Source organism: Scomber scombrus, chromosome 20, assembly GCF_963691925.1.
Source record: "Scomber scombrus chromosome 20, fScoSco1.1, whole genome shotgun sequence".
Lineage (NCBI taxonomy): Eukaryota > Metazoa > Chordata > Actinopteri > Scombriformes > Scombridae > Scomber > Scomber scombrus.
Window position 1 is genome coordinate 8,954,282 of NC_084989.1, and position 22,728 is coordinate 8,977,009.

Consider the following 22,728-nt stretch of genomic DNA (forward strand, 5'->3'; position numbering starts at 1 on the left):
GGTAACACAGCCAACACATTTTTTATTAAAAATGTGCTACATAAATATACAGTGAACACTGCACTACAAAAACTCAAACATCTGCATTATACTTCTCCTTTCACCTTAATTAATGGTGTTTCCTAAAGGGGGCACTGTCAAACCTGGCAACGCAGCCCGCCTACGGCATTGTTTACAACACCGTCACACTTGACCGCAGTTCACGTTTGCAGCTAGGTTATGTTACCTCCGCTAGCCAGCATGAGATGCAGGCACAAAATGGATCAATTTCTAAATTTAAAAAAGGGCAAAAACCAGACAGACAGACACACAGCGTTGTAACGAATAGTGAGGAAAAAGAGTCTGAGGAAGCAGCGAACGAAAATCAACATGAAGATGCCAGAGAAGGGACGAGCAGGCAAACGTCAGGTGTTCCCAGTAAAGAACGAAAGGTACGAGGCATACAAGATGAGCACAGGAAATTTCAAGAGAATTGGACAGACGAATTCTTATTTGTTCTTCATGGCACAAACCCTCTGTGCTTAATATGCAAAAAAAACCTGCGCCTGTTTCAACTCAGAACAACAACCACACGTGACCCATCTCTGAAGCAGCCCTTCAGCTACAGAGGATTTGTTGAAGTTTTGGAGGAGCTGAAGGTGAGTTTGAATCCAGATTCAGTGACGTGACTGAACATAAGGAGATTTTATTGAAAACCCCTTCCCTGTGGATGTATCCTCTCTCACTCCAACCATCACACAGCTCTGCCCTGGTAATCGTGCCACTCTGGAGAGTGAAATAATTGAGCTGCAAACAAATGACAGTCTCCAAGTTGCAAGGAGAATTGTTACCTGCAAAATTCCACCTTCCACATTTACATGGAAGCTGAACTTGGAACCAAGTTCCAAGAGCAAGTGTTGGCCACTTCTGGAGTTTGGTTTCTGAAGCAGACTTTCCCACTTTGAAACCACTTGCACAGAAAGTGATGTCTTTCTTCATGAGCACATACACCTGTGAGTCAACATTTTCAACCATGAACACTATCAAGAGGAAACAGAAATCGACTGACCCATGCTCATCTTGAATGCCTCACTGTGATTACAAGAACAAACTACAAATACAACATGAAGAAAGTCAAGGACATGTGTAACCCAGTGGTTATCCAGCCAGTTTGTTATTCAGTGTCAATAGGCACACTGTCTCTTTAAGAGTCGCAACAGTAAGCTCTGCTTTACGGCTGTAGAGCAGCGAACTCAGAGCAGGAGAGTTCGCGGGTTTGCACTTGAATAATGCTGAGAGGGGAGAAGACATGGCCGAGCTATAGTCAGTCTCTACTATTAATCTTTCACATCAAGTCACCACTTCTTATGCTGTTTTCCTGCTAGGTGAGCACATATATTAATATTATGTGATTTTGCTTGTGTTGTAAAAAGAGGTTGCTGGTACTGGAACTGCGGTCCAGGTTAAAGGGTCTGCAACGTGGTATCATTTATTGCATTGTGTTAAAGCCCCAAGGGAAGAAGCACCACCCCCACAGAGACAAAATGTTGAAGGCTCAAGATAGCCAGATGAGACAGGTTGAGGACAATGCTGATGATTTTGTGCATATTTTTGATGATGCCTCAGGTGACTCTGCAGTCAATGGACAGGAAAGAAGATTTAATGACATTGATTTTCAACATGCCCCAGAAACAGCAGGGCCTATCTCAGTGGAGTGTAAACCAAGATTACAAAGGGCTGTGAAGCCGCTTCAGGACAATCCAGAGATTCAGTTAGACAAAGGAGTTCAAGGCCAGATCGGAAAAGGGTTAGACCAAAACATTATGAAGACTAGAGTTGAAGTAGCCTTACGGCAGGTTCAGACTGAGCGCGGAAGCGCCGCGAAGTACCGCGCTCGGAAATTCTCGCCCGTGCCACAGCCCTTCAGTTCACACCAGACGTGTATTTCGCCTGTGTGTGTTCATCTCGTGCTCTGATTACACACACACACACACACATCGCATTCGTCAAACGGGGTGTTTAATTATTGAAAAATAGTTCTATTTTGAAATGCTTTATTTGATTATTATTATTATTAGATTGCTCACTTTTCTTGAATAATGCTACATGGGAAGATCAAGGGGAATATACATGTACTTATTTAGAGCCAGAGTTTAAATTTGTTCCACTTCAGAATTATTGGATAGAGGGTTAAATAATTCGTAAGGTGACACTTATGATAAAAGGAGATACGACTTTGGAGGGGATGAATGTTAAAACTGTGATAGGGACAACTTCTACTCCTGTCTCTTCTGGAAATTTTAATAGTGAGGTTGAGACAAGGGCAACCACTAACAGTAAAATAATGATGGGATCTTTGACATCTATAAAATCTATAAAAATGACGCAGACATCGGTTATGACATCTTTGAAGTCTAAGCAGGTGGTAAATGTAAACCAGAAGCCTATGTTAAAGATAAAGGCTAGCGTGAGCAGTAGTATTGATAACCCTGAAATTAGAGAACAGATTGTGGAGAAAAATTATGAAGATTTATCTGAGACAGCTCAGAGGACTATTTCAGATGTGGACAATGATTTTTTAGAATTTGAAGGGACATCAGAAGATGTGACTGTACATTATCTTACATTACAGAAGAGATAAGCTCAGTGGAAGGCATATGGATTTGACTCTACGGCATTACAAATTGTAGACCCATGGGCAAGTAGGAATTTATGGTTCCAGTTGGTTCCAGCAGTTGACTCATTCTGTAACATCAGTTAGGAAAGTGAACGGTCAATGTGTGGTAAGAGTTCCAACACCAGGCACATGGCCTTCAATTTTAGAGGCGGTACCGGCGCCATTGGCTTCTATATGCCAATTTTATGCATTATCATGGCTGTTGTATCGGCAGCAATCAGCATAAGATAAAATTATGGCTTTGTCAATACATCTGTTTAAGCCTAGATTGAATTGATCCTGGTTGATGGATTTACCATACATGAATTTACTCGATCAGCATGGAAATGTGATAACAGCAGTTCCTGATGCAATGGAAGTGAAACATAGGAGGGCCAAGGACTGTTTTTGTTCAAATGATACTCATAATGGCCCTGGGATGTTTATGGGAATATCAGACTGTGACAACTATATGATGCAATTTGGTAAACATATAGTGACTTTTCATGCTCCAAACCATAAACAGAGTAGAACATTGATTGTACCAAATCAGACGTTGCCCGAGATATTTGGTGGATCTGTGCTGATAAAGCATACATATTTTTACCATATGGGTGGACAGGATGTTGTTACATGGCAACACTGAAACTCTCATATGAGGTTCTCACTATTCAGAAGGGACAAGCGCCTGATTAGGTCCAAGCTAATGCTATTCCTGGAAATAGGAAGAAAAGGGAATTGGCAAAATTCCACAATCTGGAGTCCTACCATTGGAGGGTAAATTTAGGAGAGAAGTGGGTTTTAGGATTATTTCCATGGTATGGTGTAGGGGTGTGCGATATGACGATATTAGATCGTGAAAAATTAGAACGTGTCGACGATCTGAGAGAGATCGTAGAATCGTCTATCGGCCAAATTATATGTTGCAGTTCTATGCTGACGCACAGACGCATCAGAAGTTTCACGGCCACACCGCAGCCAGAGGCAACAGCTAGCGTTAAACCAAAAAAATAAAAACAATGTCTGAACAATAATATGTTCTAAGGCTGCTGGAGTTTTAATAATCAAGTTATAGACATTGTTGGAAAGACTGAGGGCGGAACCTAAGTTTGTTGTTGCCATGGTTTCCTCCCCGTCCGGTTAATGCGTTACACGCTATGAAGCCGGCTAACTTAATTTGCCATAATGTGCGTCCTTAAATGATAAGTAAGTTATGTCAAGTGATGTTTAACTGATTGTTTATTTGACCATAACCTGTCTATTGATTTATGTAAATTTGACGGCATTTATATAATTTAAACAGCAGTTATAGCACTCGTTAGCATTATGCTCACGCATTTCTATAACAGTTATAAGTTTTCTGTTAGCAGTGCTATAAATAGTAACAAGTTCTTTTATCACCATTAACACGCTAATATATTGCTTTAGAGAAATGTAATTGGAAATGGGTTGGTTTGCACTGTTCATAAACTTGCAAATTAGTCTCAAAAATCAATGTAAAAAGGAATCGTGATAAAATCGGAATCGTGATTTTATTATAAAAAAATCGTGATGTGATATTTTTGCCATATCGCCCACCCACCATATGCCACATTTTTGGCATATCATATTGATAATATTACATACACTTTACAGGGTTTTGCAAATGAGACTATGAAAGGTTTTGATTACTTGACAAATACTCAAAGAAGTCATAGATTGACGCTGCTGAAACATGACATGGCTCTTGATTATGTATTGGCCAAACAAGGAGGCCTATGCGTGGCTTTGAATTGATCTGAGGGAGCCTGTTGACAATATGACTAGTGTCATAGATGCATTGAAACAAGTGATGTAACTTGTCTGCGTTATGTTGCCCTGTCTGTTTTGAGTAGGCTATATGAACATATCAGAATTGGCATATTTCAATGTTTTAGTCTAATAATCGCTGTAGCAACGACGGTAGCATCCCAAGACAGATGAAGCTGAGCTCCTATGTTCAGCCTCGCTCTGTGCGAGGACATGCACAGAGCGGCTGAAATGATAGTGTCTGTCAGTTATTATAACATATGACAAAAACAATTGTCTAAATTATGTTGCATATTCCTCAACAGTTCTTGTGCTAGTTGACATAGTACTATTTTCATAAATCATAGGCTATGATATTGCGCAGGTGCACTTGATGCAACGCTGTCAGAGCCGACAGACTCGAGTGTGTCATTTCAGTGCAAAATAATTAGGTCAAAAACGAATATACTGCAAATAGCCTACTAGTTTTTTATAATTAATTTAGGCGGACAAGGCTACCAAGTACTGCTTATTAATCTAACTCCCCCGCGCGAGTCGATTTTTAGTCGAAATTTCAGGACTTCAGTCGACCAACATTTTCTTTGGTTGATTACAGCCCTAGTATATTTTAAGTGGACATTTGCAGTAGGGAGAACATTTTATAATTTAATTGATGACTAATAGAATAAAACTTGGTTTTATTATATTTGCTACCTATAGTCTCGGTTCTGCATCTATTATTCTTCCATTTATAGACTCCCAGTCAGACAATGTCTTGAAAACAAACCACAGAGGACTGAGAGCTGTTTATGGCACATTGTTTCCTTGCTTTTGTCCTTGAGCTCGGAGATTACCACATGACGTTCATAGAGCCAACAAAATGTCTTTGGCACACTGAGATGGATTGCAAAGGCACAGTGACACATTATATCAAACTTAGACTTCTGTGAGAGCTGCCAACCCTCACACTTACTGGCTCTGGCTCTGGCTCACACTCACACACTCCCCAAGCACATCTCACACAAAATACAAAACCACAGTTACAAAACAATACTGATTCTACAGTACATACAGAACACCAATTTCCTCTCAGGAGAAACTTTGGTGCCAGGCAGTTCTGACCACCTTTTCAATAGTCAGTACAGTAGGTGATCACAAAACACCTAATGAAAATTCCTACAATAACAAGGACTTTAAAAAATGAGTCTTCACATCCTGTGTGCTTTCAATTTTCCACTTATTTAATATGTTTTTTGTGTCCATGTTCTGCTGTTGACAGGATATAAGGATGAAAGTTGAGTGTGAACATCATCACAGTTGCAGCTGTTCCTAAGCAAGGCGAGGTCACAGCCATATATACTGGCACTAAAACAAACTGCCTCTTCATACTGTAACTCCACACTCCATATTGTTGGCCTCACATTGTTTCCTTCGGTTTACCCTTGAGGACAAAGATATATCTGTGAAATTGTTTTGGGATTCCTTCTACTGACCTTAAGTGATAGTAAGCTCTCCACACTCATCCGGCTTGTCATTTGTCCCCCTCAGCAGTATGAACAGTCTCTATTTAATTTTCTAATAAATAAACACAATACTTGAGAGCCTAGGTTAATTACTTTCTCTTCTGCTAAGTGTCATATGATACCAAATTACCTGTCACAAGTACTAATTGTATAAAGAAAATGTACAGATTGCTGTGAGGTGATAATTTGAGAAAGGGGGTTCTTAACAAAGTGTGAACTCCTCAATGACCCTTGCACAGATGATCAGGTCTGAGAATCCTCCACCTTCAACCTTGTGTGGTCATGCCATCTTCATTTAGCCTCAAAGGCGAAGCCAACTGATCGCGTCAACAGCTCTTAAGTCAGCTGTCTTGAGTTATTGTTGTTGTTAATTTGTTCTTGAGCTTATCTAAACTTAACCCTCCTGTTGTCCTCGAGTCAAGGAAGGAAGGAAGGAACAAGGAAGGAAAGGGAGCAAGGAAGAAGGAAGGAAAGGAGGGAAGAAGGAAGGAAGGAAAGGAAAGAAGGAAGGGAGGAAGGAATGAAAGACGGAGGAAAGAAGGAAGGTAGGAGGGAGGGAGGGAGGAAGGGGGGAAGGAAAGAAGGAAGGTAGGAGGAAAGAAGGAACAGTCAAAACAGACGGGGTCAATTTGACCCGGGAGGACGACATCAAGGTTAATCTAATGTCATATTTTGACAATGTAAATCCAGCATCACATGCCTCCAGAACACATGATTCTACCTGTTTGGACCCTGTTTTTCCACTGATATCCAATAAAAACCATTCACAGTAGCCTTAAAATGTAATTTAAAGACAAACAAACGAGAAAGGAAAGGGTGATTTTACAGTCCTATATATAAGAACAACTTGTGTGGTAGAGAAAAACATTTAAAGACCGTGTAAAGTGAATTCAGACATTTTCTTCTAAATACATTAAATAGGTCATAAATGTATTTCTAAAAAAGGTGTAAAAAGCATTTGAACCAGTTAGATTTGAATTGTGGAGCTGGGCTTCACAAACTGTGTTTCAAGACTTCTGTGTCTGGATTTAATGGGCGGGTCTGAAAATCACCTAACCCGGCGATTACGTAACCGGTCACCAATAGCACGGTTACACACCGGAGCATAAACCCGCCCCTGCTGCTTTAAAGGTATAAATACATTCAGCGAACACTGCTACTACAGTCTACAGTTAGCCAGTTAGCTGAGTTAGCCTGCCGAGCTAGCCACCGAGCTAGCCGCCAAGTTAGCAGCTGAGTTAGCCGCCGAGCTAGCAGCTGGGTTAGCAGCAGAAAGCTCTCAGGCCTAGCGCCATGTTTCTGGTAGAGGTGGAGACTTTGATTGATAGGTGACATTTTGGTAGGGGGCGGGGTTTCAGCGAACTCGGGGGCCACTCCCACAGCGTTTGGGAAAAGAGAAATAGGCAGACTTTCACACAACTTTGAAGTCTAATTTCATATATTTGGCGATTTTTTTAAGCATTAAAATTTTGCACGGTGGTTAACAACACAGTTTTCTGTGGTATGTCAAACTCAGAACACATTTATTTTTACTTTACAAGGACTTTAAAGATATACTTCATATTAAAATCACATTTATCTTGATAAGTAAGTGGAAGTGATAATTGGATTGTTGGAATTCACAAGTGTCTGTAGTGACCACAAGGATCGTGTCACCTATCAAGAGTATTTCTGCACCATGCAAAGTGCAAGGCCACCTACAAAGTGTTAATGTATCTCAGACGTAGTTAGACATGGCATCTGCTCCTTTAAGACCTTTGAATTGCATAACAAGACCCTTTCAACACTCTGCTTTCCCTGCAGGCTCAGCAGTCCTGCACAGCGGTTTGAAAGTTTAGCTTTTGATGTTGTCTTGTTCTCCGTGCATTCCTCGTGTCATTCACATGATGCTTTTGTTTACTGCATGTAACAGCCTGCAAGAGTTTTCAGATTTCCCCTTCAGCATAAAAAGACAACACCTTTCTTAATTGAATGGCTTATTAGAAAATGTAAAGCACATACAGGTGGATTGGTTGGAATAGGAAGGAAGAAAGCAGATGATGTTGGAGAGTTGAGAAAAAAAGAGAGAGAAGGGTGGGTGGACAAACATGTTGAGAGGAGTTGACAGTTGGTGGAGGATGTGGAGGTGGATGTTGCATAAACTGTCCAACAAGTGAGCTTGAATGGCCCAATCTAGACCATATTCTCCTACATTTTATGTCTAAGTGACTAATGGGTTCAATGTTTTTTGAATTTGGTCCAGTATTGAGTAAGAGCCCTTCAACCAGCAGTTGCTAAACAGGCCGCAATTTAATCCAACACGCAATAGCGACCCATCAATGTATGTCCTCTAAAAGCGCTATAGGAAATTAGAGGGAAAAGCAAAGAGGAAAAATTAAAATGACAGATAAAGAACAAAAGGCACAGAGTGGAAGCTATGAATATGACAATATGAGTGACAGAATGCAGGAATAGAGAAGAGAGGACAAAAGGAAGAAAAGACAGGAAAAATGTAAGGAATGTAAGAGAGAAATGTACAGAATGTAAGAGGGCCAGACAGTAAGACCAAAGAAAACTGACACAAAAGCAATAATTGATCAGAAAGGAGCGAGGAAATAGCAGGAAAAACAAAGACAGACTTACATATGGAGGCTTTAGCAGTAGTTAAAGGGTTCCATAGGTACTGGAAACATTTGTAATAGCCCCAGTTATATTAGGAATCCAACCAAAAGTTGTAGTATTACTTTCTGGCAATTGTGACAGTAAGAGGAAGGGGTGGGTGAGGAAATATTGCTCTTGGCCCAAAAGCAGACTCAAAGAGCATGAACATTAAACGACTTTACTTTGTCAGCAGGCATAACGGGTAAGGCAAGAAGGAGAGGACTAAAAATAAAACTGGCATAGTTCAAAATCACCATTCGGGCAGGCAGATTCAAGCAAAACAAAAAGGCTGCAATGCTATGACTAGGAGACACAATTCACAGTATGACAAATGACAAGGCTACTGTGCAGGTCTAGTATAAACTCTTTGGACAATGGGATAATGAGGATCATGTCTGCAGGCAGGTGCGAGATCAGGTGACTGATACAGGTAGGAACATAATGAGGACAATTGGTTGACAGGAGAAGGCCAGGGTCTGAAATCATGGACAGATAAATTAGATGAATTAAATGATTTCTCAATCAAATGTTGATAATTATGAAAAAGTTGAGGGCTCACTAATATCTCATCAGCACTGCAGGATGGGGCACCAAGAAAGAGGTGATAACAGTGCGAGAGGTGAAGTTGTCCAACATTGCTTAGCTGGAGAGAGCTGTCAAGTGAAATGTGTCTCAGGCAAAAGTGTGCGGTCGTTCTGCAAGGTGATAATGTGGTCCAATATGACCCGAGAAAAAGTATGACAATCTATAGACCACTTTACCCTGCACTCCTCATCACTCAACTATCTCAGCTCCACACCTTACTCTAAATGCCTTTCTAACCTTGAGGGCATTGTTTTGCTACCAGGGTGGAACATACCAATCCATGTTGAGATTTTCATTCTCAGCTGCCTTACACTCGTCACGTCTCTCCTGCTGTGGTTCTTTGTCCACAGTCTAAGACTGGGCCAAGGGATATGAACAGTAGCAAGTATCAGACTGATCCTGCAAAGATGAAGGAATCTTAAAGTCTAAGGTGTGCAGAGGAGAGACAGATCTCTGAACCTACTGACACTGAGTGTCCTTCTGTCACAGCAATGCAGTGAGATGCATTTTGGTGGAATTACAGCTTGTTTTATCACTTTTAAAAGAGACCCCATAAGATTATCTGATCTGATTAGGCAAAAGCTATCTCACTATGACATGTACACTCATCACCTAGCTTATACTCTTGTGTGATGAGGTGAATGCCATATGTAAAAACATCCTGGAAATTAGTTTGTTCATCTGGCAATGTGTGTTGAAAGTTAAGTCATCATAGTCAATCATTGTGTACTTTGGACACCTCCAAGTCACAGCTCTTCAGACCTAAATTCTTCACTGATCAGCATCACAACAAACCAGCACAGTTATGGCAGATTATCTTTTTTTAAATTCACATTCCTAATGCAGTGTCTCTTGGGGAAAAAATACACATTTTGTTTTTCTTTTCTTTTTAATGCGTCAGTGCTTTCATCATTTTATAATCATCTGATATTTGTTTTTTTAGAATTCATAAGATTTGTATTAATCTTGGAATTAATCATTGTAAAAGTACCTCAAAAAGTGCATCATCTACTTGTATATTATTTTATAGCTTGCCATTATGTGACATTATGAAGTCAGTAAGTTGGGTCACTCATCTTAGTGTAAAAAATTAGTAAAACTCACTCATTCTGTGTGTGTTGTTGCAATGTCTCCATCTAGTGGCTCTTACAGGTGCTGCCATTTTCTATACTATGTGTTGATTTGACAACACTACTGTGAATGGCACTCTCACGTAAACAAATTTAGATAGTTTTCGTTAAAATGGCAAAAACATTATTTTTGGTCACATAAGGGCATTACTGTTTATAACCCATGGCAAACGTTCCAGTAAGTACATTTGTCACAATGGTTTTAAGACTGTTTTCGCTATTGAAAATTAGCATTAGCACTGTACTTACCAGAAAAATTAAAAAATACAGTGAAATAGTGACAGGTATGGCTCTGCGCTCTCTGTATTTGGGGCAACGCCATGCTTACGTTACCAAACCAATGTTTTCACCATGGAAGCGACTTGTCAATAACAAGCCTAAAGAATACACTGCTTTATCTTCTATTTTATTTTGATTGGGACCATCATTTTACAGAATGAACATCATACTGTATTGAAGAAGACTTGAAACTAGCAACCGGGACCATAAAACTATTTAGGAAACTGTTTACTGAGGTAATAAATCAAGTGAGATGTAGTGTCATTTTCTCATAAAAGTCAGTACAATCTGACTCATTTCCACTCACCAGTGGAGTCGCCCCCTGCTGGCCATTAGAGAGAAAGCAGGATTAAATCACTTTGGCTTCACTTTTCAGGCCAAGAGTTACCCACTTGGTCAGTGCCTACTTATTTTCTGTTCTGGGTCATGAGGACATGAAACCTTTCCCAGCAAGCACTCTGTGGGGCCGCTGTCTGTTGTAGATCTCATACACAGGGACAAAGACATTCAACCTCACATCTATGGGCAGATTCAAATTTCAAGTTCGCCTGACTTGCTTGGACTGTTGTATCTGCCAGCAAAACATGAGGATATATGAAAAACACGACAAAGGTTTGGATTTTTGATATGCATCACTCTTTATTTTGTTTAGCTATATTTAATATATTTTAGTGTTGAGTCTTTGAAGGTTCCAGCCAACAGCTTCATTCACCTTCATGCCCCTTCTGTATAGGAGACAATGAATGAAAACCATTAGGTTGCAATATTTAATTTACAATATTATTACTATATACAAAGCAAAGCATAAATATACTGCAATTACACAAAGTTAAAGAAAAAACATGGAAATATGACTGAAACTGCTGTCATCACTGACCTTGGATGAAGCATCACGGCTTTTGGTTCTCATCTTGTTGACCTGCGACTCAGCAATGTCAGCTCTTTCCTCTGCCTCATCCAGTTCATGTTGCAGTTTACGGAGCTTGGTCAAATGGCCGTTAGCTTGTTCCTCCTGTTAAATCATTAAATTTGATTAATTATTTTTAAAAGAATGAGCGGGAGCTATGCACTTCTAATATCAAAATACACCTGTACTTACAGCCTCTTCTGAAGATCTCTTGTAAGATTTGACCTTCAGCTGCAGTTTGTCTACCAGGTCCTGCAGACGGCTCAGATTCTTACGGTCCTCTTCAGTCTGAACAGGGTTTAATAAGCAGAGTCATGCATTGCTTTTTATATGACACAGAAAATGTATTTGAATGTGGAGAGCACATGTTTATAATAGACCTGATAAGTAAGCTCCTTGATGCGTCTCTCATATTTACGGACTCCTTTCACAGAGTCACCACTCTTCCTTTGCTCAGATTCCACTTCAGCTTCTAACTCCCTCACCTGCAGTACAAAAACAAGATCACAGTGTCACAGAAACTAAATAAAGTATCTTAACAACATCTGAACAAATAGGTCTCTCTTACCCTGGCCTCCAGCTTCTGAACTTGCTTCTTGCCACCTTTCATGGCAATTTGCTCAGCTTCGTCCAGACGGTGTTGCAGGTCTTTGATGGTTTGTTCCATATTCTTCTTCATGCGCTCCAGGTGAGCACTGGTGTCCTGCTCCTTCTTCAGCTCCTCTGCCATCATGGCAGCATCAGTAATGGCCTTCTTGGCCTTCTCCTCAGCATTTCTGCACTCCTGCACAGCCTCCTCCACCTCATTCTGAAGCTGGGATGTGTCTCCCTCCAGCTTTTTCTTCTGGTTCAGCAGGCTGGTGTTCTACAAAGATCATCATTGAGGATTCATTAGTGTTCAATATTAACAGCATTAATAGCATATAGTGGTCACAGCTTTAGACATACCTGAGAATGCAGCAGCTGAACTCTCTCACTGACATCCAGCAGTTCCTGCTCAGCCAGTTTACGACCTCTCTCAGTCTGCTCCACCAGAGACCTCAGCTCATCCAGTTCAGCCTGCATCAGATTGTTACGTCTATCCACAATGGCGATGTTCTCCTTCAGATCATCACTGGCCCGGAGAGCTTCATCCAGCTGCAGCTGGGAGTCCTGTCAAGAAACAACCAAATTCTTAAACTCAGGACAAGGACAAAGAAAACGCCTATAATGCAATCATCAACGTAAGACTTTGTACTACCTTTAGATGAGTGTGGAGTCCCTTGAGCTGCTTCTGAGCTTCTGCTGCCTGCCTGTTGGCCTGGCTCAGTTGAATCTCCATCTCATTGAGATCTCCTTCCATCTTCTTCTTTACCCTAAGAGCCTCATTTCTGCTGCGAGTCTCGGACTCCAGTGAGCTCTGCAGACCGTCCACCACTCTCTGCTGGTTACGCTTCATCTGCTCCATCTCCTCATCCTTTTCTGCCAGTTTACGCTCTATGTCAGCCTTCACCTGGTTGTACTCAAGCTGAGCTCTAAGGATCTTACCTTCCTCATGCTCAAGGGAACCCTGTTAAAAACAGCAAATCATTGGATTTCTTTTAAAGCATTATAGCTTAAGCACTTTTTTTTAAAGAATCACAAATAGGTATATAGATAAGAAGACATTCAACATTTTTCACCTCAGCTTCCTCCAGAGCAGTTTGTATCTCAGCCTTCTCTTGCTCCAGCTGTTTACGGATCTTCTCCAGCTCATGGATGCTCTTCCCTCCCTCACCAAGTTGCTCAGTCAGGTCAGAAATTTCCTCTGTTCAAACAATAAATTCATTTTACCATTCCTTATCCGTATTTATGTTAAAATATCGATCATATTTTAATTGTGTCTTCCTACCTTGGAGATTCTTGTTTTCTCGTTTCATGGTCTCCAGATGATCCAGAGATTCTTCATATGAGTTCTTCAGTTTGAAGAGCTCAGTGCTCTGAGAACGAGCCTCTTTCTGGGAACTTTCCAGCTCAGTCTGGGACTCCTCATACTTCTGCTTCCACTCAGCAAGGACCTGATTAAATTGTATATTAAATTATGCTACAAACTTTAAATATACCTAAAAATCTCCTGGATTTTGATTGTCATTCTGTGTTAATTACCTTGTCAAAGTTTCTTTGTTTCTTGTCCAGGGCTGCAGCAGCAGCATTGGATCTCTCTACATCCACCATGAGATCCTCAATCTCACCCTGAAGCCTGTGTTTGGTTTTCTCCAGGGAGGAACATTTAGCATTAACAGCTTCCACAGCTTCCTCAGCATCCTGCAGACGCTGGGCCAGTTTCTTCCTATTTGACATATTACATTCATTCTCAGTTACCCTCAAAATCATGTCATCACAGTCAAATAAGACACGCAATGGTTCTTACTTTGCTTCTTCCAGCTCCTCCGTCCTCTGGATGGCATCAGTTTCGTACTTTGTTCTCCACTGAGCCACTTCAGAGTTGGCCTTGGACATGCTGCGTTGGAGCTCGGCTTTAGCCTCCTGTTCCTCCTCAAACTGCTCTCTTAACAAATCACAGTCATGGCGAGCAGACTGCACTGCATGGGCAAGTGCATTCTTAGCCTAGAAGGCAAAGACACAAGCTGTGATGAAGATACTGTCTAATTAACCCAAAGTCTAACTGGATACTGCATTTATGCTCATTTGAGATACCTTGACTTCTTCCTCTAGCTGTCTCTTGAGGTCTTCAACCTGCTGAGTGTAAGACTGTTTCCCTCTGGTCAGCTGGGAGACCATAGAGTCTTTCTCCTCCATCTGCCTGGAAAGCTCACCTTTTGTTAAGAAAGATTGAAATTATTCTACCATTTAAAATGTAATATATTCAATCTCAAAGATTTAGGTATGTGTCCTACCATTTTCAGTTTGAAGCTTTGCTTTCTGCATGGTAAAATCATTGATGATGCGCTGGCTTTCATCAGTTTTTGTCCTCAATTCACTCACTTGATCTTCAAGAGTGCGACACATCTTCTCCAGGTTTGTCTGAAAATAAAACATATTTGCTTTGTGAGACTTTGAGCTTAATGAAGCAGTCATCATGCTAGCAAGTTTACAGTGTCAATACCAACATGTTGATCTTCATCAGGTATAATGTTTAATATCTTAAACAAACAATGAGATCAAGCTTCAGCATACTTTTTAGTCTTCAGGGTTCCTTTGTTGGTCATACTCACTTTGGACTTGGAAACCTGCTCCATGTTGGAGACCACATCATCCAGTTCCAATCTGATCTCGCTCTTCTCTTTCTCCAGCTTCTGTTTGACTCTTTGCAGGTTGTCAATCTGCTCTCCCAGGTCAGCCACGCTGTCTGCATTCTTCTTCCTCAGTGCAGCAGCAGTGGCTTCATGCTGCAGTGTGGCCTCTTCAAGGTCTCTGCGCATCTTCTGAAACTCGGCTTCTCTCTTCTTGTTCATCTCAATCTGGGCAGCAGTGGCTCCTCCAGCCTCCTCCAGCCTCTCACTGATTTCCTCCAGTTCTCTGGACAAATCGGCCCTCTGTTTCTCCACCTTGGCTCTAGCAGCTCGCTCTGCCTCCAGTTCTTCTTCCAGCTCTTCAATGCGAGCCTAAGATGTAAAAGTATGTAAAGTAAGAGGTGAAGAAATACGTTTGATCATTTGAAGTAGCAATGTGACATGTTTTAATGTTAGACCTGTAGTTCCTTAAGTTTCTTCTGAAGTTGAGCCTCAAGTGCTTGTTCATCTTCAATCTTGCTGATAAGTTGGCCAATCTCAAAGTCCTTCCTGTCAAGAAAAATATATATCATTAGCAAGTTGTCCTTTGGGGAAATGTATTCTTACCATTGGTTGAAAGAAAAGACTTACTTCTTCAGCTTCTCTTCAAGTTGCTGCTTGTCATTTTCCAGGTCCATTATGCTTTCCTGACTTAACTTCAGATCTCCCTCAAGCTTCCTCTTCGCTCTCTCAAGATCCATCCTGACCTTCTTCTCTTGTTCTAGAGAACCTTCCAGCTGTTTTAAATCATAAAAAACAGATTCACTAAAATACTGTAGACTTTGAACTCATTATTTTTATATTCTGATGAATATATATAAATGTATTCTCACATCATCCACTTGCTGTTCCAGCTTGGTTTTGGCCTTGGTCAGAGTGTTGACTTTGTCTTCCTCACTCTGCAGATCGTCCAGCGTTTGCTGATGAGCCTCCTGAAGAGCTTTCTTCTCCTTAGTCAGCTTAGCAATGATTTCATCCAAAGCTGCCATCTCTTCAGTCATGTTTTTAACCTAAAATATTGTTTAGTTAGCATATCTTACCTGGTCAAAAAGATTTTGTCAACACAAGTCAAAATAACTTCTTACCTTGTTCTCAGTGGCATGCTTCTCCTTTTCCACTTTAGCCAGAGTCAGCTCTAGATCATCAATGTCTTTCTTGAGTTCTGAGCACTCATCCTCCAGCTTTCTCTTCTTGGCAGTCAGCTCTGCATTCATCTCTTCTTCATCTTCTAGTCTCTCTGTCAGCTCTTTGGATTTGGCCTCAAGCTGGATCTTACTTTTGATCAGACCCTCACAGCGCTCCTCTGCATCTGTAAGATTGTCTTGTTCCTAAAAAATGGTCCAAAAAACAATTTTGTAAATCGCTACACTAGAATAAATCTGTGTAATGTTTGGGTGAACTGAAAGACTGATCTTACAGATTGGACTTGAAGCTGCAGGTCATTCTTCTCTTGGAGAAGGGTGACCATCTTTTCTTCCAGCTCTTTCCTGCGGGCTTCAGATTTAGCGTAAGCCTCTTTGAGCTTTAAGAACTCCTCCTTCATGTTTGCCATCTCCTTCTCAGTCTCTGCTGTTTTCAGCAAAGGTTTGATCTTGAAGTACATCTTCATCCAAGGCCAATTCTTGACACCCATGAAGGCACGCACGTTCCACTGGATCACCAGTAAGGCGTCCCTGGGAGTGGAAATCAATTTATGACTTAAATGTACATTTTTGCCTCTCAGTTTATGTTAATAATATCCATCAATGACTGTTTTCCTACCTGCGCTCAACAATTTTCTGGAACTCAATTCTGGCAAGTAATCCTCTGGCTCTTGCTTGAATTCCAGTGATAATGAGAGCGAGACGATCATCTCGCATCTCCTCAAGAACACCCAGCAGACCAGCTTTGAAAAACACCTAGTATTGAAAGAAACTTTTGTAACTTCCCCCTAGAAAAAGCTAGGTGCTGCTTTCATCATTCAACATTGTTCATATTAGTTTATGTAATGACAGAACCAACCTTTGTGTGTCCCAGCTTATACTGCTCATGGTCAATATCCAGAGAGCCCAGCAGTTTTTCTGCTGCTTTCTTGTTGTCCATGAACTGGCCCTCAGGGATAATATTTGGGTTCAGAATGCGATATCTGAAATGATACAATAATAGTATCATTACAATTAGTTAATGAATGTGCATATGGATTCTACTTAATCATCAGTATGAGAGGCTACATTTCTTGCCTTTGTTTGAAGTCTCCATACTGGATCCTGTTGGGGAATCCCTTCCTGCAGATCCTGATGCCTTCCAGCACACCGTTACAGCGCAGCTGGTGCATGACCAGAGGATTCTCCATCGCCCCAGGAGTCTTAGTCTCATTGGGGATGAGGCAGCGGACAAAATGGGGGTGAGTTGACCTGAGGTTGGTCATCAGTTTGTTCAGATTCTCCTGTATGAGTAAAAGGATATTCATCAAACTCCAAGGGGTCTTGACCTATCACTCTTTGAAAAAATTTCAAAAAATGTAAAATTCATTCACCCTATGCAATGCAGACACAGTCTGGAAAGAAGAACCTTTCTTCTTTGCTCCCTTGCCTCCCTTACCTCCACCATCCGCAGCTGTAAGTAATATTAAGATTTCCAGTGTTCATCATTAATAATTCATATTCAGATGAATCATGATGTTCAACATATTTTAAATGTTATAAGGCAAAACATATTTCACACATTTCCAAGACTATATTTTAGAAATCCAATATGAAATAGGGCAGTGGCAACGCAAACAACCAATGGAACAACCTTAGCAAAAACTTTAGCAAGAAAAGTTGCAGAGCATGCACAGACAAGCTGACATCAGTTTGATGAGGAAGTAGAAATAACGTTTTTGACTGATTTTTACATAAGTTCATCTCAAATTACATGGACCTCCAGAATTATAATAGTAAATAGTAAATAAATCACAGAAAAACTAAAAGCACATTATGTTGCCGTAAATAGAATGTTATATTATGATATGAATTTACCTGAATCTGCTCCAGCGTAACCAGCGAAAAGACTGGACAACACCTTCAGAGTTGACTTCTGGAAGAGCCCAACCACTGTCTCATTCAGTGGGTCTTTGTTCTTATCCAGCCAGTTACCGATGTTGTAATCAACAGTACCAGCATAGTGAACCAGGGAGAAATGAGCCTCTGGTCTCCCCTTAACAATCCTGGGCTTCTGGAAGTTGTTACTTTTACCCAGATGGTTGTCATACAGCTTGGCTTTGAATGTTGCATCGCTGGCTTTGGGGAACATGCACTCCTCTTCAAGGATGGACATGATGCCCATTGGCTAAAGAGACATAGTATAGTATAGTATAGTATAGTATAGTATAGTATAGTAGACAATAATAGAATTTCTAGTATGTGCAAGTTTGAAAACACCAACCTTCTCAATTAGTTCAATGCAGGCTGCCAAGTCCATACCAAAGTCAATGAACTCCCACACAATGCCCTCTTTCTTGTACTCTTCTTGCTCCAGCACAAACATATGGTGGTTGAAGAACTGCTGCAGTTTCTCATTAGTGTAATTGATGCACAGTTGCTCGAAAGTGTTGAACTGTATGTTTGACGAAACATATGAGAGAGAAGACAATAGTTTTCTTGTTTCACTGTTCATTCTTTTAAAGATACAGTTGATTTCATGCAGCGTGGTCATTATTTCTGACACTCACATCAAAGATCTCAAATCCAGCAATGTCCAGCACACCGATGAAGTACTGGCGGGGTTGCTTGGTGTCCAGAGATTGGTTGATTCTCACCACCATCCACAAGAACATTTTCTCATACACTGACTTGGATAGTGCACCAATGGAGTTGTATACCTTTTTTTGTTTTTTTAAATTAAAACAGTGTTATGTAAAAAATTACATTTTTATTTTTATTTGTTTTAGCACTATGCCTTTCTTAAGTATGTATTTGCATTGATAGCCCTTTGTAAGAAGACTCACCTGCTGAACACTCTGACCTTTGGTGACCCACTCATTTCCGACTTTGACCCTTGGGTGACACAGTCCCTTCAGCACGTCAGCAGAGTTCAATCCCATCAGATATGCAATCTTGTCCATATCTGCAACAATACAATAAAAGTTTCAGAGAGTTTATGACTATAGAGTGTTTGGAGTGATAAAGATTTGGAAGCTTTACTTACCCTCAGTGCCATCAGCCTCTGCCTGCTCCTCCCTCTGCTTCTGCTTAAACTTCATGTTTCCAAAATGCATGATGGATCCAGTCAGTTTGTAAATGGCGTTTTTCTCCTCTTGAGTGAAGCCCAGGACATCAAAAGCTTCCTTTAATAGATCACATTGTTAATCAAAATTCATGGGCCTGTGGTAATGTAGGTTACCTCAATATGTGATGTATTCCTTACATCAGTTGCCATTAACTCGTCAGAATCATCAATTGATTGAACAGAGATCTCTCCTTGGGAGATGTAACTGTAGTCATAGGGGTTGTTTGTTATAAGCAGCATCTCTGAAAAATAAAATATATTTAATTGTAAAACATGATTTCTTTCAACATCATGTCTTGTCTGCTTTGAACACATGAATGAATGATTGATTCTCACCCAGCAGCTCTGGTTTCTTTTGGGACAGAATCTGGTAGAAGATGTGGTAGTCTCTCTCAGCCTTGAGCTGATAAGTGACTCGAGATTTCTCCAGCAGATCTGAAAAACATAGAGCATATTGGTATTAAGATATAAAATATTCCTTTGTTAGTCCCACAATGGGGAAATGTGCATTATTACAGCAGCAGGTGGACAGTAAAATAGAAGAGCAGCAATATGAAAAACAATAAAGAACAATAAATAATAAGTATGTGACATTATTTACATTATTTACAAGAGTAATATTGGTATTGAATGGTAATATACCAGAGATGATATTCTTATTGCACAGATTAAAGTGAAATAAATATATGTATATTATATGTGTATTGCACACAATTGAAATTAGTAGTATACATGAAATACTAATATTGAGTATTGGACATTAAAAGTGCAGTGTGTCAAATTGTCCAGGCTGGGGGTGGGAGGTTGAGGTTTACTGGGAGTAGTGCTGATTGTACAGTCTCACAGCTGCAGGGAGGAATGACCTGCGATATCGCTCCTTCACACACTTTAGATGAAGGAGTCTGTCGCTGAAGGAGCTGTGTCCATTCCCTGGATGTATATTCTTGTCCTGTAAGAACTTTTCCTAACATTAAATTATTTATGTACTGTGTACTTACAAGTTTCAATATCAGCTGAAGACAGTTTGCCACTGACTCCGAAATGAATTCGAATGAATTTACCCTGTAATTAGAAAAATGTTGGTTAGATGTTGTGAATATAAAAGTGTCATGTCTCTGCATGTCTAATGAGGACACTTACAAATCTGGAGGAGTTATCATTTCTGATGGTTTTGGCGTTTCCAAAAGCCTCCAGAGCAGGGTTAGCCTGGATGATTTGATCTTCCAGTGTGCCCTGTGGATTTAATGGATGCAAACTTTAACCCCAATTGTTAAAAACACCATTTATTTTGTTTATCATAATGAACACATAAACCAACCTTTTTCTCCTGAGCAGCATCCTTCTTGCCAGTAACTGCTGCAATGCTGGCAAAGTACTGGATGACTCTCTTGGTGTTCACAGTCTTTCCTGCTCCAGATTCTCCACTGGGAATGAAAACCACTGAATGAACATGTCATGAAGACAATTGAAAAAAAAAAATGCATCAATGCTCTTCAGAATAGAAACAGATATGATTTTTGTGAATAACTCACGTAATAAGGACAGACTGGTTTTCTCTGTCTGCAGGATTTAAGACAGTGTTTGGTGTTAGGATGTTTTTTTCTTTAAATGTTTAGATGGTGTCAGAGAAAACATCACACTTTCCAAAAAGCAAAGTGCACAATGAGGTGAACGTACCTGAGAGCATGTATTGGTAAGCATTGTCAGAGATGGAGTAGATGTGAGGAGGAGCTTCAGTCCTCTTCTTTCCTCTGTAGGCATTGACCACTATCTGATCGTACACTGGCAGCCACTTGTAGGGGTTGACAGTCACACAGAACAGCCCTGAGTAGGTCTGTGGACAAAGACAAATAAAAGATGTCCTCGTTATTGGACTGAAGGTTTTCGGAAACTGGAGAGATCACAAGACTTGTGGTCATCACTCACGTAGATCATCCATGCTGCATAACGCTCTTTGAGGTTGAACAGCACAGCAGGTTCATGGAGGAAGGTGAACATCGCCATGTCCTCAATTTTATCAAACTTTGGCGGGTTCTGAGGGTGGATGTCTATCTCCTTATGGGTAACAGTCTGTAAGGGTTTAAAACAGGAAAGTCAGATAAGTATATGCTAACCACTTTGTTTGATTGCTGTGACATCATCACTTTCCCTTCATTACACAGTACATGTGGTTGCCGGACTTACTTTCCCAAACTCAGTCTCAACGGTGACTTTGTCGCCGTCTCTGCTGGTGACTTGTGCTTTAACGTACTCCACCTCAGGGTCGGGTACAAAGCACATCCTCTTCATGTCGAAGGGTCGAGTCTGGGCCTCCAGACGCTCCTTATCTGACTTTCTCAGAAAGGAAGCTGCTGACCCAAACTCCGCCATGAGGGCGTCACCTGACATCTTGAAAGCTGTGCAGTAAAAGGAAAAACCTTATAGAAAGCTTACAAAACATAATTTACAATTCACAATTCCTTTTTTGTGCTGTCAGTTAAATGATAATATATATTTAAACCACATTGATTGTCAATGTAATTTTACCTTTGTTTTCACCCCTTTCACAAGTTGATGTAATTTACCTGTTGCAGGTTATAGAGAAAAAAATACTATCATCCAATCGTGCAACACCTCACAATATGTACTGTTAAACCAATACAATTAATATAGAATATAATCATCTACCAAGATTCTCCTCCACAGTACTCACCCTCAGTCTGGCTGGTAACATGCTGTGTCTCAGGCCTCCAGCTTCCTTTTTAAAGGATGTTGTCCAACCCTACAAGGCAGAGAAATTAATTATTCAGATCTTCCAGCAGATGATATGTATGATATTTCAGAGGTGGAGGTGTTTACATCTTTGACTTATAAGGAAGACATGGAGCACATTCACATCATAACCATTTGGTCTCACGCTCCCAATAAGGAGAACCATATGGTGTGATGACACCAGGTCAACAATGTAAATTTCTGAGCCTTTGTTCTATTTTAGCCCATATGGCCTTAAAATAACATGGGAACACCATTTTTTGGGAGATTGTTGAGTTTGTTTGCACAAAAACTTGAGGTATGTCTTGTGAAATCTTTGTTGTTTACCAAATTCTTGAAACACAAAAGTGTGGAACATATCAACACATCCATCTGTCTTCTGCTGACGAAGGCAAGGTCACAATGATGCATTGTCACTAGTGAGAGTAATAGCTACAGTGAACCCATCCTGTCAACTGTTCCTTTTGTCTATCCTTGAGAACAAAGATAAACCTGTGAAATATTTCTTATGACACTTGTGAGGCTTGTTTGATTGCCAGACCTTGCCCTCTCATTGTTCTGCGGCAGGTGCTTTATACTTGTATATGTCAATGGACATAAATAAACATTTAAAGACAACAAGTGGAGGAACAACTGTCTCAACTGGCCTAAGATGGTGATGTACGAAGTGGTGCAACTTAAGTGTTTATTCAGTTTAATCAAAGTGCTTACTGATAATTATTTGAAGCTGTTATTATGTGTAAAATATTGATAGTAAAAGATATTTTACCATATATTGTTTTGCCTGGTCCCACATTATAGGTCACTCACATAAATATACAATAACATTGGTAGTCATTAATAAAGCAGCAGTAATTAAGGAAAAAGTAATTTTTCTATAATACTAAAACCAAACAGAACGAGATGTAAAGACATCCATCAAACAGAGGCAAGAGAAAGTCAGCTGAAGAGGAACGCATGTTTAACAAACTGTTGAGTCGAAGGGTTTTGATCTTCTTAACCCCGCCAGTAC

The 22,728-nt window shown here is 40.4% G+C and overlaps 1 protein-coding gene across 1 annotated transcript; it reads right to left on the minus strand.

Moving 5' to 3' along the window:
* Positions 1 to 11,388: 11,388 nt before the first annotated feature.
* On the minus strand, positions 11,389 to 21,353 carry LOC134002624 (myosin-7-like). Its single transcript, XM_062441969.1, has 36 exons — positions 21,150 to 21,353; positions 20,892 to 21,035; positions 20,643 to 20,799; positions 20,498 to 20,525; positions 20,284 to 20,389; positions 20,106 to 20,198; positions 19,964 to 20,027; positions 19,302 to 19,400; positions 19,104 to 19,207; positions 18,885 to 19,023; positions 18,685 to 18,803; positions 18,409 to 18,558; positions 18,123 to 18,293; positions 17,717 to 18,026; positions 17,233 to 17,312; positions 16,937 to 17,142; positions 16,719 to 16,842; positions 16,479 to 16,615; positions 16,135 to 16,390; positions 15,803 to 16,045; positions 15,551 to 15,727; positions 15,309 to 15,454; positions 15,137 to 15,227; positions 14,661 to 15,050; positions 14,343 to 14,469; positions 14,143 to 14,261; positions 13,856 to 14,052; positions 13,591 to 13,774; positions 13,337 to 13,502; positions 13,128 to 13,252; positions 12,707 to 13,015; positions 12,415 to 12,618; positions 12,035 to 12,331; positions 11,847 to 11,951; positions 11,659 to 11,754; positions 11,389 to 11,571 (listed from the first exon to the last, which is right to left on the minus strand). Exons 1-36 carry the CDS (start codon positions 21,351 to 21,353, stop codon positions 11,389 to 11,391), a joined length of 5,850 nt encoding a protein of 1,949 aa, XP_062297953.1.
* Positions 21,354 to 22,728: the final 1,375 nt, after the last annotated feature.